The sequence below is a fragment of the Lonchura striata genome, chromosome 5 (assembly GCF_050655825.1).
Source record: "Lonchura striata isolate lonStrDom1 chromosome 5, ASM5065582v1, whole genome shotgun sequence".
NCBI lineage: Eukaryota > Metazoa > Chordata > Aves > Passeriformes > Estrildidae > Lonchura > Lonchura striata.
In genome coordinates this window covers 61421975-61448870 of record NC_140707.1, presented here as the reverse complement: position 1 = coordinate 61448870, position 26896 = coordinate 61421975, and the positions used below count along the sequence as shown (strand labels likewise).

The following is a 26896-nucleotide window of genomic DNA, read 5'->3' as shown; positions in this document are numbered from 1 at the left end:
GCGCGGGCGCGGAGGGCAGTGCCAGGCTGGCCCGGTGCCCAGCGGCCGGGGCCGGGGTGCCCGCCGCCCTCGGCACTCGCCGGGCCGGCTGCGGGGTCTGGCAGCGCCGGAACGCGAGCTGTGAGCGGGCGGGCGGGCGTGGGGAGGGAGAGGCAGATTTGCTGGAGGAGGCGAGAGCGATGCTGTTTAGCCAAATTCTTCTCAAAGCTGATTAAGGGCACCGAGATGAATTCTGGTCCCCTCGAGACACTCATGCGATTTAATACGAGAAACACTCATTTAACGTGGAAAGTAAATGACACGAGTGCGGCGCGGGTCTCCAAGTGGGCTCCGGGTACAGGCTGGTTCTTTGGTTTTCTGCTCCATCTGCCTCCGAGCCCTCAGGCCTCCCCTCTACCCCGTTCCTCTCGCCCTGGCCAGACCTGGTGCTGAAAAGCTATTTGCACCGAACTGTTTACTTATCGGGGGAGGAGGGAGAGAGAAAACAATTTCTGGAGATGGGCCGGGAGAACGGAGGTAGAGGGGAAAAAGTTGGCTTCCAAGAATCTTCCAAGTTAGAAACGCACGCAGCTGTGGGCATTTACCTGCGTGTGAAATAGGAGGACAAGTGCACTGGGATGCAGCTTCTGGGGGCTCGGCGTCTCTCCGTTCGTGGCTGAGACTGAATTTCTCCAAGGAAAAATAGTCTCTGCCAGGATTTTAAGGGAAGGGGGGTTGGGGGGTGGGAGAAGGTCGGAGCGTGTGTGCGTGTGCGGATCGAGTGTGCGCGCGTGTCCCGCTACCATCGCACTTCGGGTAGGGAGAGAGGAGGGGGAAAAATCCCTTTCCCCAGCCCACACAGATATTTGTGTTGTTGTAAAACTGTTTGAAAGAAATGCAGGGGGAACGCGCTCGCCGCCGAGGAGCTGCGGCGGTGCCTGGAGGGAAGGAAGAACAGCCTGCGACCCCTGGGGAGCCTCCGCTCCTGGGCAGGGACGGAGGGAGCAGGACCCAGCGCCGAGCCCGGGCGGCGGAGAGCGGCGGCCGCGATGAGCGGCGGCGAGGCGGCGGCACGGGCGGGCAGCGCGGCACGGGCGGGCAGCGCCGCCGCCGCCCCCCGCGGACCCCGGCACCCTCCCCCGGCCGAGCCGCCCCCGCCGCGGCCGGCGCCGGGCTCAGGAAGTTTGGCCGTGCGTGAGGATGCGGATTTATTCCTTCCCCCCTCTCTTTCCCTGGCCGCCGGCGCTCCGCGCGCTGAAAGCGGCGCTGCACAAAGCCCGGAGCGGCGGCGAGCCCTGCGTGTGCCGTAGTTGGTGTGTGTGCGGTGTGTGTGCGTGTGCGGTGTGTGCGGTGTGTGCGAGTGGCGTTTCTTGTTCTCTTGCAGGGTACAATGTTAAAAAGCCACCGCTAGTCGCCCCCAGTGCTCCTACTCTCTGGGTCTTTTTGTCTCTAGTGCAGATTAAACGTCACGTCCGCACTTGAACTTGAATTTTATCCCATTGTACAGAGGCAGCCCCAGCCATAGAGAGACAGAGCGCTCCCAGAGAACCAGGACTCCGCCATCTTCACATTGCAATATATAATAGTAATAGCCAGCACCAGCCCAGCTGCACTGGGGGCTTCCTTCCTTCCAGTCCCAGTGCCAGGCGAGGGGGGAAGAGTGCAAAGTGGTGCAGGAGCACTGGCAATCCAAAAGCACCAGGGCAAAGCAGTGCCACTTGAACTGGGAAAGAGGAGACACAGTTTCGGCTACCCCTTTTAAAAAAATTCTCTCTGTATATCTACCCAGCAAGGGTCAATCTCTGAGAAACATTTTTTTTGGCGATTTTTTTTTTTAGTGGGGGCTATCCCAATTCTAGTACTTTTCTTCTTCTTTTTTTAATACAGTTTTTAAAATTTTTTTTCTTTTTTTCTTTTTCTTTTTTTTTTTTTTTTTTTTTACCCTCTTGGTGGAAAAGCGAACTTGCCAATTTGCCAAGCACTCTGGAAAGAGGGAAAGAGAAAAGTGTCACTGGCGGTGCACATCCTCCTAAGTTCAAGAAGAGATCTGGAAGTCCAAGTGGCAGAAGCAGTGGAGAAAAGACAGTGTGTGAAAGAGAAAAAGAGCGAGAAAGAGCTTTTCCTGATGATGATGATTTTTAATTGAGAGGGAATCCCAACCCGTGCACCACAGCAGCAACAAAAAGGAGGCGGTTTTTTTTTTCGTTTTTGATTTTTTTGAAAGAAGAACTCGATAAAGAAGAAGAAGAATAAAGAGGGGAAAAAAGGAGGAGGAGGATCGGCCCCCCAGCACATCCCCCCAAACCAGTGCAGCTCTCCAGGCGATGCCAGTGTAAATGCCAGGGCAATGTCCCGTCGCAAGCAGGGAAACCCGCAGCACTTGTCACAAAGAGAGATTATCACACGTAAGTTTGAACTTGGAACCAGAACGAGCCGAAATCGAGAAGCAAAATTAGGGAAGGGGAGGAAGCGGTTGGGGAAGGGGGGGTGTGTGTGGGGGGGAAACTCCAGGAGCAACCAAAGCTGGTAAATGACTTCAGAGAGAGGGAGAGGAGAAGGGAATTAAAGAGGGGAGGGGGGTGTGCGGCGGGGGGGATGGGCTGGGGGTGGAGGGGGGGAGAAGCCCGAAGTTTGCTGTGCGTTTTTGCAGCGGTGCGGAGGTGAGGCGGCCAGGCGGCGTGGAGCGGGGAAGGAGCTGCCGGCGGGCAGAGCGCGGCGTGGGGCGGCGCGGGGCTCTCCCGGGCAGCGGCTGCGTGCGCGGGGGGCGGCGGAGCGGGGCGCGCTGCTCCGCGCCGGGCCGGGCCACCCCGGGCCCCGCCGGGGCTCCGCCGCTCGCCCGCGGCCCCGCTCCTCGCTCCTTGCTCCGGGGGTAACACGGAGCGGTGGGAAAAGTTGGCCGAGAGCCTTGCCTCGGCGTGACAGCCGCGGAGGGTGGGGGAAGGAGGATCAAGGTGGGCAGCAAGGGAGGGAGACGCGGAACGGCCGGGGGGACTTAGCGGGAAGCACATGGAGGCTGTGGGCCGGCGGCGGCGGGGCCGAGCCCCCGGCCCCGGAGCGCGGGGCAGGTAGACGGCCAGCTGCGCCCTGCCCGCCCCAGGTGCATCGCCGGCGGGGGAAAAGAACTCTCCGAAGCGCGGGGCAAGGCAGGACCAGCTCGGCTGGGGCTAGAGGCAGGGCAGGGGCTGCCGAGGAGCCGGGTGCGGGCTGGAGTGTCTGTCGGTGGCGGGGGGCGCGAGGAAAGCCGAGGCGGGGACCGGGGATGGAGTGCACGAAATGCGGGTCGGGCAGCGGCACCGGCTCGCCTGCGGGGCAGGAGTGGAGGCAGCACTTTGCTGAAGCTCCCATTGTAAGTGAAAATACACACATATACTCCCTCCCGCCCCCCCTACGCCCCCCCCCCCACCCCAAAAAAAAAAATAGGGAAGGAAAAAATAGAGGGGGGGGGAGGGAAAGAGGCATCCCCCCTCCCCCCAGCATCAGAATCCCCCTCCTCCCCGTTCCCACCCCTCAAGCTCCGGGAGAGGGGCGAGTGCCTGCAGGCAGAGTAGGGGGCAGGTCCCCGAGCGGGCGCCCCACTCCGCTGCTCCGCCGCTCCCGGCCCCCGGGGCCTGTGCAGCGAGGCGGGGGGGAGATGTGGGGGCGCCTCCGGGGGCGTGCGGCCCCCAGCGCTCCCCGCTGCTCCCACGCCTCCGGGGCACGGGGAAGGGGGAGGTCAGGGGGGTCCCCATCTCCCTCCTATAGCATAGGACAAGTTTGGGGGGTGGTAAAAAAAATGCCCGGCACGCCGTGGCCCCGCACCCGACAAGCCCGGTCGGACCCCTGCCCCCCCCCCGCCCCGCAAAACGAGTCCGCAAGTTGTTGTGCTGCGGGGGGCGGCGGCTCGCACGGAGCCAGCCCGGGGCTGAGCCTGAGCCGCGGCGGATCCGAATATTTATGTTGAGATTTTAAAAAATTTAAATAAATAAATAAAATATTTCCCCGGCTTCTCTCCCCTCCCCTGAAAGCCAAGAATAGGAGCCATCTGCCAGGAGCATTTGGTGCTTGCGAGCTTCTCTCTTTCTTTGTTACCGGTGATAAATTTCTGTTTGTTAGATTTCCTTGGGACTCGAGATATATATGTGTATATAATTTTTCCACCTCCATTGGGATTTTCTTTTCATAGCGGAAGGCTGTTGGGGGACGGTTTGAGTTCCGAAATATGAATTTCTTTCATCGTTTCTGTATTTATTTTTTCCATATATATATATATATATATATATATATACATATACACACACACACACATATATATACATATGCATTTTTATGTGCGTCTTTATTTTTCAAAAAGTACCCCTCACCCCACCTCCAGCCCATCAGCTGGTGGAACCTTGATGAAGATGCATCTGGTATTCATCTTTTTCTGGGGGGGTTGTTTTTAATTCATTGTTATTTTGGAACCAGTTTTGCATCACCATAAAAGGTGGATTCCCCCCTTCCTCAACTGCCTCCTCTTCGTTAATTGCATTTTTGATTTTAACCATCCGGTTTGGAAAATGTCTTATTCTTTTTGTTGGTGCCTTTTTATTTTTCTCCCCTTTCCGTTTTTTAATTTCATTTTTAAAAGAAAAAGCATCAGCAGCCACCTAAATCTCCCAGTGTAATTTCTCCCGCTTATTTTCTGTCTCACTTGAGAGGAGATGTGGGGTGTTGAAAGGGGGTGTGCGGAAAATCTGTTTTGTTGCGCACGTCTGAATTTGTTTCAATGGGTGAAACATTTATTTTCTCGTTGCTGTTGCTGCTGGGGAGGGGGGGGGGACTGGGTGGAGAAGAGAGTCAGGTAGGTTTGTTATTCCAATTTGATCTCCTTTTCCGATCGCTTTGCTTGAAGATAAATAATGAGGCAGGAGAGTATTCAAAGGTGCCGAGGAGCTGCGTGTACAATGGGTTTAGCGGGAAGGCTGGGGGAGGAATGGAGAGCAGAGCTGTACGAGCTTCCCTCCCTCCCCTCTTGTATTTATCTATCTCTCCATCCTGAGGAAGCTGGCGGAGAAATCAGGCTGCATACTGAACAGTGGCAGAAAAAAATGAAGGTATCCAGGGGAGGAGGTGGTGGGAGGCAGGGGGGCGGGGGGGAGCTGCGTCGGGCTGGGGTTGGGGCTGGGGAGCAGGAGCGCAGGCAATGCAGCGCACAGGTCTAACCCTCAGCTGCAGGCGTGCAGGAGAGGGGGTCCCAGTCTCTGCACTCCTTGGGAAGTGTCATTCATGGGGGAAAAGCAGCCAGGCAGTGTCCTCTCTAAAGGGGAGTTTGGAAAGTAGTGGGCAAACAGAATAGGAAACCAAAGCACTTACAACAAAATAGAGTCAATCCCAAGCCAAGACCCCAAAGCCAGGATGAATTGACATTGTTTTCAAAAATCTTGCTTTTATGTTGTGTTTAGCTTGGGCTTTTTTTGCCCTGTCTCCCTTTTTGGCATCTGTAAGGGGAGTTGCATTTCAGGATGGATTGGAGGTCTCTGCCAGGCAAGGAAAGAGATGGGCAGAGAGATGGGGAGAGAGACAGGCAGAGAGAAGGGCTTTCTAACTCTGTTCAGCTGGAGTTTATTTGGTTTCATCCACTTGGTGTTTGGAGAAACGTTTAGATTCTGAGTGTAAGACAAACAAACTCAAAAAGGAGAGAAAGTGCAATGTAGTTGTGCTCCAGAGTTGCAGCATCTCATTAGCACAGTGGTCTTTAAGACTGAAAAACGGAGTGGCCTGCCTGTGTTTGTCAGGCTCACCCAAGCAGCCTTGTAACCGTGTATGTGCAGGACAAAAGAAAGAGGTGAAACACATGGTGAGAAAAAAGCAACTCTGGACCTTTCTTCACCACTGGTTGACAGAGCAAACTTGGTAGCCAAGCTCATTTAAATGGGTGGACAATGCAAAAGAACTGATTATGTATAGAAGAGGAGGCTGAAGTGTTGAGCTGCTCTGTGCAAAGAAATGTTATTTTGGTTTTGTTCAAATTGCTGATTTTCCAGCTTAAGATCTTCCATTTTTAACTTAAGGAATCTGTTTTAAAGCTAGCCCTGCATTTTGCATTTGAAGGAAATGTGAAAGGAAAGAGCATGTGAAAATCTTGCTGGTAGCAGTTTTGCAGAAGGCGGCAAAACCAGAACATTTCTGTAGAGCAGCAGCAAAGATTGAGAGGGAAAGGCACAGGAAAATCATACAATTCCAGGCAGAGAACCAGGTTTCCCAAGGCAGGTCTTCAGTACCTGGTCAACAGGTTTCCTAGGAAGAGCAATAATTTCCTGTATCACTTTGTTTCGTACGTAGTCATTAAAAATAATAACAAAAACCCCTATGATTTTTTGCATGTCAAAGTTTTGCAAATTGCTCCAAGGAGCTTCTCTTAAAATGCATTCAGATTTAGTGCAATTAACGCACTTTCCCTGCAGAACAAAACCCACACCAATGTAATCAACTCTAATACAAAGAGAATGTAAGCTGTGACTGAAGAATTAGAGAGGAAATTACTATTATTTTAAGGATGGATGACTTTTTCATAATACCTGCATGGCTGTGCACAGAAAAGCACAACCTTTTAAAAGACATTACATGTGTTTACTTTAAAGAGGACAGGGGAAAATAAAGGTTGTATGCCGTCGACTTCCAGGTTGTCTTTCATTTGAATATATTTGTATTGGACTTAGATTACAAGTAAAAAAAAATACTGACACATTTTCATAGTTTCTGTTCTCTAAAAATATTTTTTAAAACTGCTGTAGAGCAACTAGGTTATGGCTGTGGGTTGTTCTGTCCTTTTTGGTTGGTGTGTCCGGTGGCTTAAATAGATATACAGTGGGTGAGAAACCATTTTACAGTTTTTTTCTGGTCGGCAGATGCAGAGCATATTTTGTCAGGCTTATTTAAATACTGAGAAATAATACTCTTCAAGATTTCACAAACTGGCTGCCTTTAATAGAAATGGTGAAAGTCCTCGTTTTGCACAAAATGTGTGTTTCTCTGCAGAACAAAGGGTAGTCTTATGGCATATTTGGCAATAATTATGACTTAGAGAAGTGTGCGCTCGAAGTAGTGGTACCAATTTTTGATATCATTTATAGACTCTGGTTGACTTCAGCTGCTCTTCCCAGGGCTGAGCTCGCTCCGAGCAAACCTCTCTGCTTCCCAAACGCCTCGCACACGATATTAGCTTGTCTCCCACATTTCCTACCTGCGTCTCTTTGCTCTTTGTGCTGTTTGTTGATGGAAAACACTTTCCAAAATAAACTTCTCCGGCTGCCGGAGCCTGCCGCGCGGCCCGGCCGCCAGTGGCGGGGGTTGGCGACTAGGGGGAGCTCCCAGCCCGCGCATGGCCGCGCCGGCCGCGCCGCGGGACGCGCGGGACGCGCCGCGGAGCCCGCGCCGCCGCGCGCCCTGCTCCACACGCGCCAAGTTCCGGCATTGATTTGCACGCGGGGATCTCTATGGAGCCAGCCGAGAGAGGCTGACAGCGAGACAGATCTATTTTTAAGTAAATCGCCGCTGATTAATTGACTCCGGCGGACAGGAGTTTTAATTAAAATTAGTTTTTAACGGTGGTTTTTATTGTCAGCAGACAATGTTTAAATTCTCAGTTTGTTGTTGTCAGATAGTGATCGGGGTAACGATACCTGCACGAGTGAGCTCCTGCGTGGTGAGGAGTGGGGGGAACATACGGAGATCTGTATGTTTGTTCCACTGGATGTGAAAACACAGAGTGAAGAAGCTGGAGTTGTAGGACAAGATGTGTGCAGCAACAAAGCAGACACACATGTACAGAAATTGGCTTCTATTACATATCAGAAAGCCGCATGTACATCTGCGGAGAGGATTTGATATGAAATAGTTTAACATACTTTGATCCTCAGGTCCTTAGAGCAAACTATCTGTAGTTCCTACAAATGAAAATAAGGATTTTTTTTTTTTTTTTTTTTTTTTTTTTTTTTTTTTTTTTTTTTTTTCCCAGAGAAATAAACACAAAATCACATCTGTCACATAGAAGTTGCTGCTGAGCAGCTCACAGGTTTCTCCGACGGGCTCGTGCTGTTCTCTGCTGCAGTCAGCTTGCGTGTCGTGCACAGACTTTAGCAGGACGCTTTCCTGCCCAAACGTATAATTTAGTGGTGTGCACACAGGAAGCTTTGGATATGTGTTTCATGCATCCTGAGAACTCCATCGAGTTGCAGCACTATTAACATAGCAGAAGCGGCGTCTTCTTAGTTTTAGGGTGCAATATGTGCAAAGAGGTCATCCTGTGACAGGAAAGTGCGCTTTATTCTAACCTTCAAGAGAAGTAAATTAGGTCAGACAAAGGATCAGGGCTGTCATCAGCTGTACAAAAACCCTTCACTCTTGGGTAGAGAGGACCAGTAATTTATCTGATGATTTCTCTACTTCATTTAATGTTTGAATTGAGCTAGTTGGAAGCATATAGACAGCAGCCAGCTCATTTGACAGACTGGTAAGCTGAAGAGCACAGTGCCTGGGCCGTTACTGATGTAAGCGTTGCACAGCCATGGGGAAAACCTTCCCTTCTCCCCTCCCAAAACCTCAGACTTCACTTACTGTGGCTTTCTTGCTATTGCATGATTGTTAACTTTTATCAGGAGAAACAGCTATCCCGCTCTCCTCCTCCCCTTCCTCTACCCACCAGGTGCACACACACTCATGCTCCCCTTTCTCTAGCTCCCTCCTCTGCCTCCCACCATTCCCACTCCCTCAGGTCAAAGCCTGGTGGAAAAGCCTCCCTGCAGAGACCTGTTACCCCAAAATTGCTCTCAGCCTGCTTAGCAGAGCATTTCCTACTCTTTGGTTGCACTTTGATTTCTCTAGGGTTGCAGTGCAGTTGTTGGTTGAATTTAGTCTCCCTTCGGTACCGTCCAGAGAAAGCATATGGAAAAAAAAAGAGTGGCTGGGGTTTACCCACATGCTTTAAAGTTAGCAATTCCACTAAAGCACTTGGTGAAGCATCAGCATTGTCTGTAGACGGCTTTATAAGTATGTACGATTTTAATGAGGGAGGGAAAAGGCATCAATAACTGCATGCATTGATAAATGCATGATTCATTCAGCTGCTTGTAGTATAGCACCTTCCTCCTTGGTGTTTATTTACTTTTTTAAAATGTATCTGGGCAGGCTGCACACCATTTCTCGGCACTCAGCTGTAGCCTCAGAGGCTCCTGAACATCAGTTAAATTTTCTCGCTGTCTGTCCTCCTTCTCAAAAAGCTGTTGCTTGCTCAGTACTGTAGACCCTTGCTGGAGCTTTAAGTAGCAGCTTATTTCTTTGCTTTTTTTTTTTTTTTTCTTTGCTTTTCTATTTTTTCTTTTTTTCTTTCAAAGGATATATAAAAAATGCCTAAAGCAGGCTATTCGAAAACAAATTAAAGTAGAGGGACACACTTCATGCATTGCAGGCACGCGCCAGTAGAAGGGGGTTAGAAGAATATAATCATTTTACTGGCAAAAGTGACACCAGATCGGGGATTTGATTAATGGTGCAGCATTCACAGGGACTTAGTTCTGTATTTTTGACATATGCAAGTCTTTTGTGTAGTTGCCTCAGTGCAAGAAATTCCGTTTTGTTTTTTTCCTGGAGCAGCTGATAATTTGTATGTGTGCTGGATATGCCCAAGGTACTTTCCAAAGACTAAGCACTAGACAGCGCAGTACAAAAAAGGAATCCAAAGTTAAGGGAGAGGAAAAAAACATACTGGTTTACTTAACTTTTTTATGACCCCTTTTACTAAGCCACTGGAAGAAGCCATAAATTCGCTGAATGTTATAATGAGTATGCGTCAATGAAAGTAAAAAAAAAAAAAAAGCTTAAGAAAATCGTATATGAGCAACAGTGTGCCATAAACAATTGAAAAATGCAGTCTCTTTTAAGTTGGATGTTTAAGAAAAGAACAGATCTGTTGTGTGTTTAATACATGCTCAAAACTAATTACTTAATTTTGATCATGCCTTTTAAATCCTTGGGTAAGAATCTCTGCTTCCAGTATTCTTTTCTATGCCAGTTGAAAGCCTGTACCCAAATACCGCTCCTTCTCCTTTTGTGGCACCGAGCACTCCTTTCTCTCCTTGGTTGTCGTTTAGTTTTAAATAAAACAAATGTATTCACTGGGGAACAAAGAGTGCTTTTATATCACATCATCACATCCCATTTTATCTGCAGAGATTTACAGCTTCTGCAGTCTATAGAAGAGCCCATACATTTTCTGCTTTCAAAAGCAGTAAATATTTTTTTTATGAATGTATAGTTTACTTAAGAGACACACTACTCTCTTCCATACCACCGTACATAGTTTCTGAAGAAATAACATCTGACAAGTGTTGGAGATTTGTGCAGATTCTTGGATATTCTTGTCTTTTGTCCTGTTTGGGTCCGGCGCGGTTATGATCTCGTTTCCCTTCTTCTTTTCCCTAAATCCTGATGTGTTGACTGGCTCTTTGTGGCAGTGCTTGGGCTTGTTCTGTCTCAGGTGTGTACAGAGGGTCAAACTGCTTTCTGAGACACTCGGTCTTCTGCAAAAGGTGCCTGAGGTGCCAGTGCTGCAGCACAGTCCGTCAGCTCGCATCCCCCGGGGTGCTGCAGCCTTGGAGCGCCCGGGTCATTTCTCGCAGCCTCTCTGCGCCCCGCGGCCCGTTCCCCCCGGTGCCGGCTCCGTCCTGCCCGCCGGGCCCGGCACCTGCCGCGCTGCGCCGCCGGCTCCCGGCGCCGGGGCTGCCCGGCCGCGGCTCCGCGGCCGCGCCGGGGCCCCGCTGCGCGGCACCGAGGGGCACAGCCTCGCCTGCCGCTCCTCCGGCTGCCTCTGTGCGCTCCGCACATGCCGGAGAGTCCCCGGGAAAGCGAGGCAGACTGCTGTCCCCTGAGTTTTGGGGGCTTCTCCATCAAGTTGTCTTTTTTGTTTTGCAAACTCAGCCTCAGACTTACATTTAGGAAAAAATTAAATACCACAAACAGTTGCTTTGCAGCCTTCAGAAAAATTAAAAATTGGTGTCAGATAAGCGGTGCCTGGTACCGCTGAGTGTGGTGCTGGTGCAATATGTAGGCTTAATCTCAGCTCTGCACCTTGTGGCCACAGGGAGCTGCCGGGATGCTCTGGAAGCAGGTTATTGATAAACTTCGACGGCAAAGAGCCGCGTTGCCCGCTTTGAGCAGCGTTAGTCTTTGTGCAGCAAGGATCCTGACACCGATCTCGGTGATAACCCAGCCAGAGAGTGTGCGATTCGAGCTTCTTTCCGTTAAGCATGTTGATGTTGCAGTAAAAGTGACATGTGGGTGTTGATTGAAGGGACATAATTTTCAGGCCTGCTTTGGGCCAACACCCTGAAGAGCAAGTCAGTCCTTTGTGCTCGCTCCCCAACTAGGCTGAGCTGTCTCTGCCTGTGCCTTCAAGACAGCAGTGACTGTGAGGAGAACAGTGCACTTGACGTGCTGCAGCACATTGCTAGGCAGTATCCTGTACCTGGCCACCAGGAACTGTGTCCCCATGGTGGACTCTGGGCTCCCCTAGCTTGTCCCAGAAAAGGGTGGCCTCTGGAGTAGCCTGTGCCTTGTCTCCCAGGTGGACACAAGGGTGGGCAGAGGCTGTGGCATGGTGCCAGGGCAGGCAGGGCACTCAGCAGCACCTCTGCAGTGAAGCCACTGGCAGCACTCACTGTCACCACCCCGTTATTGATTTGTGCAGAGAGTAGCCACGGGGGGGAATTTTCACACACAACACTTTGGCCCAGCACCAAAACATTTCCTCTGCCCCCTTTGACTCATTTTGATACTGTAGAACAAGAAAAATAAGGCAAAGAATAGGTTGGCAACTTCTAGATCCCTTTTTACCCTGGTTCTGCAGAGCAATGAAAAGACAAGAAAATAAATGATTGCTGTCTGGACCCAGCCTCACCCAAACTCTCTGAACAAGCATCTGTCCTTTAAGGCTTTTGAAATGACTTTTAGCAAAGCAGTCTTTTCCAGTATTAGTGGGTAAGATTTTGAGACAACTGACAGGCTGAAAGTAGTTAGCATTTGCATTCACTTTAACACTGGGCATGAGAGCATTGTTTGCATGGGGCACATATGCTCTAATGATGTCACCACACTGGAGTAGGAGTGCTGGTGGCTTTGTGACAGTGTCTTAATGGAATTAAGGGGTTTGTCCACTGTATTTTGGTGTGGTCGACAGCCAGAGACCTTGGAGATTCTGCTTAGAGTCCAGTCAGCAAGTGTAATGCTTTTTTTTTTGAGTAAAGCAACTGATTTAGATTGTCCCGTTGCCTTAATTTCAAAAAGCCATCATATAACAACTGTGTCACTCATCTCCCTAAAGATCGCCCATTGCCAACTCACTGTGCTCCCTAGGCAGGCAATGCCAAAGCAATCCTCTGTGTTGGAATCTCTGGATGTAGGGAAAATACTGGGCACACCTTAACACGCTTGAAAGAACCAGGGCATGAGTCCTGGCTGGAAATAGCTCATTTGCTTTTTTTTACTTTTTCCATGTAAGCGACATGAGATGTTTTCCCTTCTCCTATTTTGTGTGGCCTAATTTCTTCTCCTTAAAAATATAAATTAATTTAAAATAAATACTTGTGAAGAAATACCTTCTTACCTCTAAACCCATCTACCAACAACAGCAATAAAACCACAGAGTTAAATTCAAATAATGCGAAGCGACTCATTTTAAACCCACAGACACAAGCAGAGTCAGAACTTTAGATTGAGACTGGCCTAAATTGCCCCACTGGTATTAAAGGGCTCCTTAAACAGCCTAAGATCTTGGCTGTTGTATTAACCAGGCATGACCCAATGCGTTATGGGCTGGACTTGCAGGCTTTTTTCTCTTTCCCTTTGTGGGTTTTAAATCTCTCCTGTAATGTTACTTGAATGTAGGTTTTTAATGGCTTAATTGAGTTGTCAATAGGAAGCCTTTTCTTTCTTGTGTTTTTTTTTCATTCTGAGTAAAAAAATAAATGCAAATTGACATGGATAAAATGCATTTGAAGATCTATTCAGTATTTTGTTTTTCATTCTTTTATGTCTGTTTTCCATGTTGTGAATAAGGGGATGTAATATAGCTTTTGCATTGTTGGGTGAATAGCTGGTCTCATGATTGATGATTTATTAAGCTCAAATCAGAAATAGAGTTGAGTAAAAAAAAAATCTTTTGATAGTTTGAAACCCAGTTACTACTGATCACGAGGGCTCGGCGTACCAAGAAAACGAAAAGCTGATTTTTGGTGATGTGACGACTGCCAAAATATGAAGGAATACCAGATGTTATTTTAAAAAAGTGCCATTGCAGAGTCCTTGGAAAGAGAGAGTGATAGAGTGTAAGCGAATAGGCATATGTGGATTTAACTAATATTCAAATGAAGTGCAGAATTGAAAAGAAAGAATTCGTAACAGTTTAGCTGTTCAAACCTCCTTCATGTTTCCACAGACGCCTGGTCAGGACCCTTATCAATCGCAGCAATTTTGCTATATTTCCTGAAGAGCACAATCTAAGTCGCAGGCAAAAAAAATATAAATCCTCACATCAAAAAGATAATAAAGTTGAGATCTGTGCTTTTCTTTATATTTGTTACATATATATAAATGCCAAAATGCAGCCTTTGTAATTTAAGACACAGACTTTAATCAAAAGGCTTTGCAGGAATGTTGGTGAAACTAGTAACAAGCATTTTTCCCTCGTGCCATCTATTATTCTTACGACCCTTGGTTCAGTGCTTGTTTTCGTGTTGTCTTTTCCAGCTCTTTGTCCCATCTCCCACTTGTGTATCTTCGTGCCTGTGTGTGCCTCTCTGTACAGTTTTTTAAAATATTTTGACACACTCTTCCCCCTTAATAGGAATTCTGGCTGCAAATTGCGTGCACGTTTCTAAAAGACCCTTTTCACAGTCCTTTTCTTTTGGCTCTAAAATGATGTATATATAATTGGTAATTAAAGGTGCAAGCTCTCTTCAATATAAACAATATTGCTCAATGTTAGATCATTAAAGGGAGCTGCAGCACTAAATAATTACCTTTTGCATCGTGACACACTGTTCGCAGGTATCCGCTCCCTTCCCTGAAGTGTCTTTTCAGCACAGGGTTATAGTCACATTTTCACTAAGGCAAGGAGACATCTTTTCATGATATAAATTGCTGAATTAATTGCTTAGTATTGTCTTCAAACTCCTTTTAAACCTAGATTAAGAGGAAAACGGTAATTAATGATTTTCAGAATGAGTGAGTTGGGAAGCATAAGCCTTCTCGTGCCCATCGTTGGCTCCAGCAGGATGGTCCATGCCTGGGCATTTCTCTGGGGTCCCTGTCCTTTTCTGCCGTTGCTGTCGCTGCTACTGCCGCTCTCTGCTTTGCTTTTAGAGAGCTCTGATGCAACTTGTAATACAGCTGGTAGATGTGCTGATCAGTTATTTATTCTGGAAGGCAAAAATGGGAGTGATTCTTTTTCTAAACTACCTTTTTTCAAGGCTTAACCATTTTTGTTGCCAGGCAATGCATTCCACTTTCTACCTTGTGCCCCTTTTCTATGTGTTTCTTGTTTTATTTTTATGGGGTTTTTTTGCAATTGCTGTGGGTGGGACAAAAATCCTTTTGTTTTCAGAATGAAGAAGCGTCCAGGTCTGAATCATAACATCTGTCTATCACAGTCTTACTTCTTTGAGATATTTGTGTTACTTACTTTCCCCAGGAAATCCATGAGGAAACTAATAGAGAACATTTTTCCTCCTATTCCTTTAATCCTGATTCGATTAGAGGTCTCAGTCACTGATTTACATACTGTTGGTTCCTCTGTTTGGTTCAGCCTAAATCCTATAGTCCTTGCAGAGGCAAACCAGCCTTAGGCAAAAGACAGTGGAAATTTTGCCTAAGTAAAGTCCAAGGTTTGTATGATTTGGCAGTTACATGTCAGAACAAGAGAAAACAAACATAAAACCATGTTTTGCCCAGAAATGGATTGTCATCCACAATTATTTAATAGTGTAAAAATTATCTTCTGAATACTGATTTAAAACATACTGTGTTTTATTAATTGTGAAATGAGAAGTTGCATATTTTCTAGAAACTTATTCAGGTCAACCAGAAATTCGTTCCCAGTCTTTGGGGGTAAAGGTAGGAAATTCAACACGTCTGTGGACAAGATTTAAACAAAAAAACTTTTATTAGCCTATATAGCAATGACAGGGTTTTTGGCATTGGAAAAATAGAGTGGAATATTTCAAACTCAGCCAATATTCCAGTATGTTAAACAAGTGCCTCATTCCCTTTCCTACTGTACACAATTTTGAAATGCCTTAACTGCTCACGAGACCATAGCCTGCTTATGTTAGTCTTGCAAGCAGTTTTTTGTAATTTCTGCTAATGGGTGGTCATTTAATCTTGCCGGTAACTCTGTAATGGTACAAGGTGGTACTAATTTTGTATGTCACGGGGAGCCCAGTCCTGCTGGCTTGGTGCATAAAAGCTTTCCCTCTCTCCCTGAAAAAGAAGGAAAGACTTGGGTGCACAAGCTTTGCTGGATGGGGCCTTGGCCAGATGGCTGGGAGACGCGGAGGGAATGAGAAGGTGGGATAAAAAGAGAGGAACTATTTCAGAATGTGACTCGGGGCTCGAACACTTGCAAAATGGCTCTTTGCTGATATCCTTGTAGTGCTGGCAGCAGTGGGAAGGAGCTGTCAAGAAAGCTATGCCAGGTCAGCCTTTCCATTTTGTTTCAGGCAGGCTTGGTTGCAAAATATATTGAAATCATTCTGGGAGAGCGGAAAAGCTGAAAAATAAAAGAAAGATCTAATCAGGCTTGGCTCCTTTGAGGGGGGTGGGGGGAGGCTGGGCCTCTGGTGATGCATCCTTCCGAGTCTGTGAATGCTCAAAGCAATCTCTTTCTCTTTTCCCCTTGTCCCTTTCCTCCCTTTCTCCTTGTCCATGCAAAGCAGAGGCTGACCATGTGGAACCGGCACTGGCCGACGAGGACGAGGGCCTGGCAATAGCAGACCCAGGCGGCATCAGCATCGCCGCAGGCGGGACAGACCCCGACTTGTTAACCTGCGGACAGTGTCAGATGAACTTCCCGCTGGGAGACATCCTGGTTTTTATAGAGCACAAGAGAAAGCAGTGCAATGGCACTGGTGGTGTCTGCTATGAAAAGAGCATGGATAAGAGCAGCCCTCCCCCCTCCTCACGCGCCGAGCTCAGGAAAGTGTCAGAGCCAGTGGAAATCGGGATCCAAGTCACACCCGATGAAGAAGACCGTCTTCTCACGCCTACAAAAGGAATTTGCCCCAAGCAGGAGAACATTGCAGGTACAGCACGTTTTACACTCAATCAACTTGCCTAGGTAATCTTTTAACTAGAGTCCTCTAGAAAGTGCCGTGAAACAGGCTTCAGCAACACGTCTTTATAGGAGCCATCCATCTGGAGGATCCTCATGGCTCAGCAGGGCTGTCCATCCCCTGTTTAATTCTTTGTACCTATCTGTGCAGGGCCAGCTGCTGGATGAAGGGGCCTCTCAGGCAGCTGGGAGAGCTAAGGGGCAGTCTGTACATCTGGGAAAAAGCAGGCAGTTTGGGTCAGAAAACATTTCAGGAACATCCTTAAGCAAATAGCAGTGGCAGAGGGATAAGGTATTTTGGGGAGGTGCCCAGTTCAGTCCTGTTCCCCATACCCTTTGTCACATGCAGACTCACTGGGAAGGGCTGCATCCTAGGAAAAATCCTCTTCCCACTGACTGGTAGTGGGAAGAAGACTGTTTTTTGTGAGGGCTAAAGCAGGGTTTCATTAAATCCTTCATTTTTCATTCCCTGGGGTAGATGTCAGCTTCCTGGCCTGCACTGCTGCCTGTGCTGCCTGTTCTGGGTGTCATTAGATGGCTTGGGTTGGGTGGGTAACACCTCCACTCTCATGCACACCCCAAAGAGACCTTCTGAATAAGGACACAAGAGCACAGGCTGGCCTGGGTGAGCAAATTGCAGGCATTTCTTTTTCTAAAACTCTCACATGTGGTGAAGTTAACGTTCATTCAGTGGACCTCCCCCACTCAGATGTGGCAGGGAGGTGATGATTATCCACCTAGGTGAGGTGGTATGCAGTGGTTCCTGCAGAGTGCCTGGCATGGGGCTGCTTCCATCAAGCAGGGTGTTTTTCCCCTCTGCAGTGGTGAAAAGATGACTCTCCTCCCTGCTAGTAAGTGGGGGTTTTATGTTACACAGCAGGATCTCCCCTCAAAAAGGCCTTTTTTGTTCAAACTGACTGTATCCCATACAGAAGACCAGTGACAATCTGCCTTTGCTGCCACTATTCCGATTTATCTAGGAATTGTCCTATGGGATTAGATCTGACAGTCCAGGATCCTAGCTGTGGTAGAGATGCTCCCATGAGGGGATCCCCAGAAGGCAAGTGAGTGGCTCCTATCTTTACAACTGAAGCTAAAGAGATTTCTGCCTTTAGTGTTGGAGGTGTCTGAGCCAGTTCCTAGCATCTCTGACAGGCTTGGGCACCACATCAGTGAGGATGTGGGAAATGCTGCAGTTTTCAGTCCTCCTGTCTTGTACGACAGGGCATACAATGACCATTGACTACACTGTTCTCTTCTAAGAGTATTTTTTTGAGTGCAGCCATCACCCTGACATGGGGTAGCTCTAGGAGCATTAGCTGTGGCAGGCCTTTGCCTGTAGCATTGGAAACAAACCTACTGTAAGACCTGACCCCATCTTTTCCTCATCCTTTTTCAGCTTTCCTCATCCTTTTGCAGTTGTGAATACGTTTCTTGGTAGAGATGACTACATCATGGCGTAGCAGATTTGCGGGCTAGATTTCCTTCCGTTTGGTAGGAGTAGAAAGGAAATATTTAGGACCTTCCCTAGTCTGCTGAAGGCTGCCTGAGTGCTGCTGAGCACTCCCAACAGCTGTTGATCTCTGTGCAAGCTGATGGTGCTCAGCCCCTTGTGGAGGGTGTGCAGTGCTTAGTAAGGCTGGTTTAGGAGAGCTCTGCTGCAGTTGCAGTCCAGAGCTCACCTCTTACTTATCGTTGCCCAAGTTCAGTCCATAGTACCTCAGTGGTTACTCCCAGAGCAGCGGATGCTGTCCCATCCCAGCTTCTGGGGGTCAGCAACAACATAACCAAAGCTTTTGCCATGCAGAAAATCTGCTGGGATAGGAGGTCATGAAGGAGATGCTCACATGTGGAAAAGGCATAAAAATATTAAAAGCCAATCTGGAGCACCTAATCTCTTTCAGACTAAACTGAATATCAAATGAAAAATATGTAGGAAAGATTTTGAATTGAGAAAAATAAAAGGGTTTATCATTTGATTGGCATTTTCTCAGCAGTGCATGGAGATAGGGACATCCACTAAACAGTGCTGTAATAATACTTTCTCAATTAGAGCCCAGCTCTGAGATAAAAAGGTGCAGTGTCCTTCCATATTTTTTTTTTAAGAGCAGCGGATAGTTTTCAATAGTAGGATAAAAGCCTCACATTACAGCCATGGAGGGTAGCCATGAAAAACCCACAGAAGTCATTCACTGGAAAGGCTTTAGTGGGATATACCAAACCCCTTATTTATATTTCAATAGAAAGGCTTTCTGCATTAGCCAAGAAAATCAGAATCTGCATTTAACATTAAAGGTATTTCCCAGTGAGCGGCTGTAGAGCATTGTTGTTAGATTTGTTAAAAAAAGAGACTAAATACGATTTCATAAAAGGGAAACTTAATCTCTAAGGCAGCTTTCTCCTACCCTGCCACCCCCTCCCTTTATTTTTTTATTTTTTTTTTTGTAATAATGCAACAGCCTACAGTATTTTTACTTTATATGTGACGAAAGATATTCTTAGCCTTTCTGTACTGCAACAGGAAGAATGAATTTCTTTATTCCACCAAGAAATATGTAAAATAATCCCTTAGAAGTATGGGGAGATATGTTTGTTCAAAGCATTTAAAATGTTATTTTAATCAAAGGCACAAAACACTCTACATGCTGTGTCAGCTAAAGGAGACCATTACATTTTAACAGCAAATCATGTTCTTTTTTCCCCTCCTAGCCAGACCCCCCCTTTGAAACTAACTTTTTTTTTATTAAATAAAAAGGCGAAAAAGATTAAAGAATAAAAAAAAACTTCAGTGGCTCAAATGTATAAAGTAATTTAATATGGTGGAAGCATTAATTATTTTAGCTTAATTGAATTCTGAGGACTGCAGTAGTTGCATTTTTGTAGACAAGCTCTGTTTATTATTTCTTTGTGTAGATTAACAGTAAAGGAAACATAGATAACTTTCAGTTATTTATTGTAAAATAAATGTGTCAATTCATGTGTAAAGCAAGCTGTTCAAAGATAATTGAGTCTTTATATTTGAAGAGGGAAACCAGAAATCACCCACTCGCCACTCTGGCTCCCTGAAATATGCTGCCACCACTGCTGTCCTCGAAGAGGTTTCAGCTCCTCTCCTTGATCTTGTGTTATTTTTGGAGACCTTCTTATTTGGTCAGAATGATTTATAAAGCCACCAGACCTTACAGCTCCCCATGGCTGAATGCTCTGAGGGTACGTCAAGCGCTGCCATTGTACCTCTCGTAGCTCTGGGTGTGAAGGATATTGGGATGCAGAAACCACGCTGAGTATTCATCCTGGCACAGGGTGTCCTGAGGTCTTTCTTCCTCTCTTTTTTTTACTTTCTTGGTAGCTCTTCTTGCCCCAGTCACTGAATACCTCTTGACCATACAGACCTTCTGCTGCTTTGAGGGACACGTTGAGGCAGAACTCAGGAGCCCACGAGAATTTTTATACATGTAGCACAAATCCCTGACAGACATTTCTATATTCCAGTGGAAACAAAGGCAACTTTGTCTCTGCAATCAGCTTTTAAAGATCTTCTGATAATGAAATCTGTCATCTTTCCCTGACTGGTAACTTGCAAATCCAAGTTTTCAAGGTGTTTTCATTTAGTTACCACCGTCCATAAGATCTGTGGTAGCATGTTAGCTGGCACTGGAAGGATGCGACTTGCTTAGGAGCAGTCTGCCCTGTAAAGGTGTTTTTTTTTCTGTTTTTCAAATTGGCTGACCTGTTTGAAAATCAGTTTTGCCTCTTGTATAGAGGGTGTGATAGTATCGAAGAGATGTACCAGATTGTTGCACAGCAAAACATAACCAGGCCAATGAGTTGGCAAGCAGTTATTGGTCACTGCTTCTTTTATTTCACTGCTGGCAGGTATTTTGGAAAAAAATAGACCACTGCTGTATTTTATACCTCTTTTTATCTTTCATATTTATCAGATCTTGGGCATAACCAGGTGACCTGTCCTGGCTGAAGAATGGCCTGGGAAGGTGCCCCCAATGTCGTTTCACTGATGGTATCTCATCTTTTCCCCATGGCCCTGTGGTCTGTTTTCTAGCAGGATTATCTGAAACTACCCAAGTTAAAAAAAAAAAGTACCAATCAGCTTGTTTTTAATGCTGAGTGGTTTCATAGAAGCCCAGCAAAGAGGAGGGAGCTTCTGAGGAGCAGGCACCACTTGGACCAGACCTTCTCCAGATTCACTGGCAGGTCTGCACCTTCAGGCCAGCAGACCTTCACAAACATATAACTACAGCAGCAGCAGAGGTTCACTAAGATGGTGAGCTAATTTTTGCAAAGATACTGCTAGGAAAGGGTTGATTGGAATTCCTCATTCATCCTGTCACGGCCACCAGTGCTGGGCTCCATACATTGTACTAGATGTGCATCATGAAAAAAGGCTCCCTGTCAGAGGCAGGATTTAACTGCAACCCCTGCTCCATGAATGTTCATTTCAGGCTTTTGAATGGTAAAACTGCCAGTGAGAGAAACTAAATAACTCGCATGTGCTGGAAGCCAGAGATAAACACCGCTGCAGGTTGCCATGAAATGGGCTATTTGATATATTTAGAATTGTTATTTTTCTCCAAATTAAGATTAGTTAAATCCATGTGTGTTGTGTGAGTGACTGTTAACTCAATGGCATGGATTATCCTTTTTTCAAATCTTGACAGCTAATTATTATTGCTGCCTACCCTGAGACATTCTCTTACAATGTACCATTATGGACCCATGCACCCATATTTAACTGCAGAACTCAGCCGTCGTGATGCCTTCACACGTGAGGGGAGGGAAAGGCAAGCTGAAACAACCCAAGGACTGTGACAGTGGCATCAGACAGGTTGGGAAGAGGTGTTCTGAAGCTGAGCTGGCACAGGGCTTGGTGGCTGTCCCCTTCCCAAGGCTGTCATGGTACCAGGTGCAGCTACCAGAACCTCCCTGGGGTAATGGGTCTTGCAGGAGTGACTTGTAAAAGCAAGGCCAGGAGAAATCAGTACGTGAAGAAAAAGAGGCTTCTAGAAGTATGTGGTGACAGTGCATGAGAAACTCAGCTGCAATCCTTTTCATGAGGCTTTTCCAGGCTTGTTTCTTCCCTTGAATCTGCTAGGGTTTTCCTGAGTGCAGAGGAGTTACCTGGTCACCTCCTCCTACTCCTTTGCTGCTTCAGCAGGTATTTAGCAACACGTTCTGCTAATTGGTGTTGCTGAACAGTAAGGGGAGGACACATGACACAAGGAAGGTGTCAACTGACAGTGCCCTGAGAGTGGGTTAATGAGCAAGTTTCCAGCCCCTGGGACCTTGTTGAGGTCCTTGCTGGGGCGTGGAGAGAAAAACAAGCAGGGTGATCTCACACAGAGCCCTGCTTGCACCTGCTTGATGGGGGTGGAGGGCATGCGTAGGGAGCTTGGCTCTCCTCTAGGGACAGGGCACCCGCAGCCCACAGCAGTGGCAGCTGCCCTCCCCGGGTTTGCTGAGGCTTCAAGCTTGAACAAGGGCTGCTGAAATGTTGATGGCTTAAAGTTTTAAGGCTGTTGGTGGAGGTCAGCATGGGGCTCTCCAAGGAGCATGATTGTGCCCCTGTGGGAGATCCTAAGAGAGGGCAGTGTGGAGGGTGCCTGTCAGCATACCACCCCCAGGGCTGCAGCCACAGGGCGATGGTTCCAGTGTCTCTCACCAAGGTGGCAGCACAGACCCTGCTAAGCCCAGCAAGAGTTAAAGGTGAGAAACCTGCCAGTTACAAAACGCTTCCTTCCCCTTGTTTGAACTCCACCACACCCTGGGGCCCCACTCCAACACCCTCTGCTGAGACCCAGCCCGAGGCCACCAACCACCCTCTCCCTGCTGCCACCTCAGCTTGTCCCAGTTGTGTCCTGCCCAGGGTCTGGCCCTGCCAGGCACCAAGGCTTTCCTGGCATCTGCCAGTAAAGAGTGAAATTAATCACCGAGTTTTAAAAGCAGATTAAAAAAAAAAAAAATACTGAGCATATTATGCCCTTGATTGTCCCTGCTGATCTTAGCTTTTTGCTTTGTTCTTCTCACCATCCTGTTTTTCAGTTATCTTCTATGTCCTGTATGTGGTTAGCAGGATTCCTACAAGGCTGCAGGAGTGGTGGGGGTACAGTTTACCCCTCTGTGCCCCTGTTTAGTGTGGGATAATTCCCCTGAAACCAGCAGGACCACGCTGGATTGACTGGGTGGCATAAATGAGACCTGCCCCTGAGTGCATGGTGTGCCGTACTGAGAAACAGGAGCTTGCTGCTGTTATTTTCTCCCTCTCTAATCTCTCCTAGTCTTAGTCATCTTCAGTTTTATGAGTGACAGTGCTGGGTAAAACCTTTTCGACAGAAGTGCCATTTTACAGGCTGATGAGAGGGGATTTAAGAAGGTCATTCAGTACACACAGCCGGTCTTCTTGCTCTGGGGTGAATGCCTGTGAGGAGACACTCTTTAAGAGCAAAACTTGCTTGTTTGTACCATGTTGGCGCTGCTGTTAGCCTCTTTTAATTCAATGAAAGAACTCTGGACTTAGAACCCACTAACAATGTCACCCAACAAAGCAGCTTTTTCCCTTTATTTAATTTCTTTTGTGAAATTACTTGGGTCATGTGTCCAGAAACCATATGCATATCTGGTTATTATTAACTATGGAAAGATTGATAGATTTTCATAGGCAACAGTAACAGTGGATGGTGAAAAGGCACTGTTCAGCCAGCCATGACTCATTTTTCTTGACAACTTTGTGAGCAACTTTTAAGAGCAAAGTAAAAGTAGTGCCCAACCAGCTTGTGGACTGCTTTGGCATTTGTGTGGATGCAACAAATAGCAATATGCTTGTGCTTGTTGGAGTGTTGACTGCAAGAAAGAATTTGTATGTGTTTGCAGGGGAATTTTGGACTGGGATGTAGCTAAAGGAAAGCTGGATGTGTGGAAGTACTGTAAAAGAGAAAAGCTCTCTCCAATGACGTTCTTCTCCAATGGTGGATAAATACTTAAAGGCACAGAAATGGTTCCTTTGCTTGAGCAGGACAGAAGTGTTGCTGTAGCATGAGGTTGCCTCCCTTCATGTGTTTTCCATAGATTGTTTTGCTTTCTCAGCCAGTGTTTGAACTGTGCTGCCTATACACACAGTGACCAAATCAGCTGTGACATAAAGGTTGAACCTTTCTAGGTTTTTTCTGAGATTGGAACATTTTTCTATCATAACTGGAGAAAAAAAACCCAACCTTGTGAAGTAATCATACTTTTTGTACAAGAAAGGCTTGGATTTCTATGCCATGTCACATAACTTCAAAGGGCACAGATCTGGGGCTGACTTTCAGCACTGGCTTCAGTGGCCGAGTGGGAAGATGGGAGCCCAGAGGGTAAGAAATAGAGGAGAGAGGCCAGGTATAGAAATAAAACCATGTTTCTCAGCAGAAAATCCTAGAAGCCAGGAGAAACTGGGTAACTTTTGTCTCGGGAGATCTGCGTGCTCTTATTGGAGAATAAGAACATCCTTTTCCACATGGTTTCTTTTCCCCATTCCCTCCCACCCTCCAAATGGTAATTGATGGGCTGTGCAGTAGAAATGTTATTAAAAAAAAAAGAAGAAAAACTGGGTGGGTGGGGTATCTAGGGATTTGGTGTCTAAGCTCAGGAGTTAAGCCGGAAATCCCAGAGATGTAATGAAAACAAAACGGACTTTTCACTCGCGCTGTGGCATTCTGGCAGTGAGAACGCTTTCGTGAGCCAATGTTTTCATTGTAGGTTTTCTCGAGAGAAGTAGTGGAAATGAATCGTTAACCCCTTAACAGGAATGAATGTGGCTGCTGCAGGGAGGAGAGGAGAGCCTTCTTGGCTCCTAGTTGCTGTGTTGCAGAGCTGGGGGGTGTGTGTCTGTTTGTGTGTAGTGGGGAAGGTGGGGTGGATACTGCTTGTAAGGAGTTTAATAATGTTAATGGCAGATGTGAAGTGGTTACTTAGTGGTTGTTGTTTTCTTCTCTTTGCATGTACGCCTTTGCAGAAAGACTCGAGTGTGATCAGCACAAACCACTGTTAAGCCAACAGCTCTTAAACTCTCTCCTTCTTCTGGCATTTGGTAGCATATTTCTTGAGCGGGAAAAGGGGGACACTGCTCACTGGTCCCTCGGAAGAGTCATAAAAGCTGCAGATGGAAAAGACCTACCAAGTAGCAGATCCCAGTTTTCTTGGAAAGTGGAAATACAGGATGTGTGTCTGTAGCAGGCATGTTACGTATATAGCTTTAAATGTCCAGCAGTCTTGGATGGTGTGCAGCCTCACAGGAGTCAGTATCTTCTTTAAAATTAGGGGAGTTTGGAGAGAAAGCGAGCTGGGAGTGATTAATCTAATTTACCTTAACAGCCACTTTTGGTGACAAGATCTTGTGTCCTTATCCTCCATGTTGTGATTAGGCTGCATCTTATTTCACTATTTTATTTCACATTTTGATCACTGCTGGCACTTACCCTATTTCTCTCTCCATTCTCTCGTTAGGGTATTTTATCTGCATATATTCTTTCAAGAGGCACAGAGCATCAGCCCCTCTGCTCTAGCTAAAGAGCATCTCATCTACCTTTTAGCATCTTGGAAGAGCAATTAAAATCATTATAGACCTTCTTCCAGCTGTCCTAGATCCTCCAGTCCAGCCCTTGCATGCAGGTTGTGGGACTCTTGGTGCTGTGCAGACTTTGGATGTAATTGCATAGCTGCTGCAAAGGGCTGTGTCTCTGCAGCTGACCTTGCTCAGAGCATCTGGCCTCTGAATAGATGTTTGCCTTCTTTCTTCCCACTTTGACAGCTCCCCCCTCTGCACTCCAGCCCCTCACTCTGCTGCAGCCCGCTCCTTGTCTCTCATGCTGGGAAAGCACGGCGGCAGCAAGGTATTTGTGGCTGAAACTGCCTTGGCAGTGAGGAGAGCTTGAGGAAAGCATCACTTCTCCTGAACACTCCTGTTTGGAGAGGGGAAAAATAAGAAAGGATGCTGTTGAATAAATGATGGTTCTACATGTTTTTTATACCCCACTGATTTTGTAATGGTCATTTAAACAAGGTGGAGTGGTGGGGGAGGAGAGAACAAGATGAAACTGCAGACAAGGATTAAACAGCCCTCTTCCTCTTTTAAGACATTTATTATTTTCAGAGTCAAACCTGTAGTCAGCTAATGTAACTGTAAAAGTCTTTGAATTATTGCCGAGGTGCTCTGAAGTCTTCTATTAGAGCTGATGTACTCATGTGCAGACAAAATCCAGATTTGAACTTAGCACCTACTTGTTTCATTTTCCTTATTAAACCAACTTCTGTTTCAGTTTTTCCTTTCAAGACCCACATTTTGTTTCCCATTTTCTAGACTACCCTATTACTAGCTCATAAAAAGAGTTAGAAACTGAAGGGAAGTTTCCTGAGCAAGAAGGAATTTTTTTTCCTTCTGGTTTTTTTTTCCTTCCCCCTATGTCTTGGCCTGGAGCCAACCTGTCTTTCAACAAGTAGAGAGCCATTCCAAGTTGAAATTTATAGAGCAGAGTCCAGGTTCAAGGGCTGAAGCCCGCCAACAGCTCCAGTCTCTTTGTTACTGATTAATTCTGCAAGCAGTTCAGCTGGTTTGCTCACTTCTGCCCGCTCTTCACAGCGCCGCAGCGCTTCCGAGCCGCCTGCCGCTGCTTTGCCCTCCCCTGCTTTTCAGCAGCGCTTTATCCCTCATTGTGTAGCATCCCCCCCAAATGTATTTTAACCCCAAGCTCAAGCTGCAGTGAGTTGACTTTTTGGCAAAAATTGTTAAACATCCTTTCACTCTTTCCGCCGTTTCTTTTTTTTTATTTTCTTTTTTTTTTTTTTTTACCTGACAGATGATTTTAAATGTCTGGAGCTTCCCATTTCACTTCAACTCATATTAATGATTGCTTCTTGGCATCGGTTGGAACCCAGGTTCCCAGGTTTTAATTAGTTTACTCAAATGCACACAGCGGAGCAAAATAGTTTCTTTCAGCTTTACCTGCAAAGGATGTTTCCTGTCTCAGCGAGGGGGGTTTTCCTCATGGAAGGATTTGAAAGGCAGAAGTTTTCAAGTGGTCTCAATATGAGGCCCCACAGGAGCAAGTGTGGGAGGTGAGGGGGAGGAGGACCAGAAAGAGAAAAAGAGAGAGACAAAAAAACCAAACAAAAAACTAAACCAAAATAGATTTTGGGAAAGTACCTTGAAATGAGGATGGTCCCAATCCTGCAACAACTTGGATGCTAAAGCACAACCTTATTGACGTCAGTGGGGGTTTTGCCATTGGCTTGGGTGCAGGCTGGATTCCATCCTTAGCTGCACCGAGCTGTAGGTACGCCAACGGCCCTCTGCACTCAGCGGGATTACTGATGTGCAGAAAGTTAAGCATGTCTGTAAGCGTTGGCAGGATTAAGATCTGTGCTGGTATTTTCAGACCAAGTGAAATGCATGTGGGAGTTTTTTAAAGAAGAAAGTGCATGGGAGTTTTAAAAAAGGGAGAATATAGCAGAGCCTGCCATTTTTAAGTGCCTTGGGGAAAAACCTGCGTTGCTATTAAAAATATCGGAGGACTAATGTGTTACTAATTG

General features: G+C 46.7%; 1 protein-coding gene across 6 annotated transcripts in view; it reads left to right on the top strand.

Annotated features, from left to right (window-relative positions):
- Positions 1–1478: 1478 nt before the first annotated feature.
- BCL11B (BCL11 transcription factor B) overlaps positions 1479–26896 on the top strand; it is a 97319-nt gene continuing 71901 nt past the window's right edge. For 2 of the 6 annotated variants that reach the window (XM_021549662.4, XM_021549657.4), the window contains exons 1-2: positions 2251–2384; positions 15921–16289. In XM_021549662.4, the coding sequence (XP_021405337.1) occupies positions 2327–2384; positions 15921–16289 (427 nt within the window). In that variant the 5' untranslated portion in view covers positions 2251–2326. Of the gene's footprint in view, positions 2385–3709; positions 5052–15920; positions 16290–26896 lie in introns of those variants that run through there. The other 4 variants (XM_021549663.4, XM_021549659.4, XM_031504916.3 and 1 more) reach the window with 4 other exon arrangements.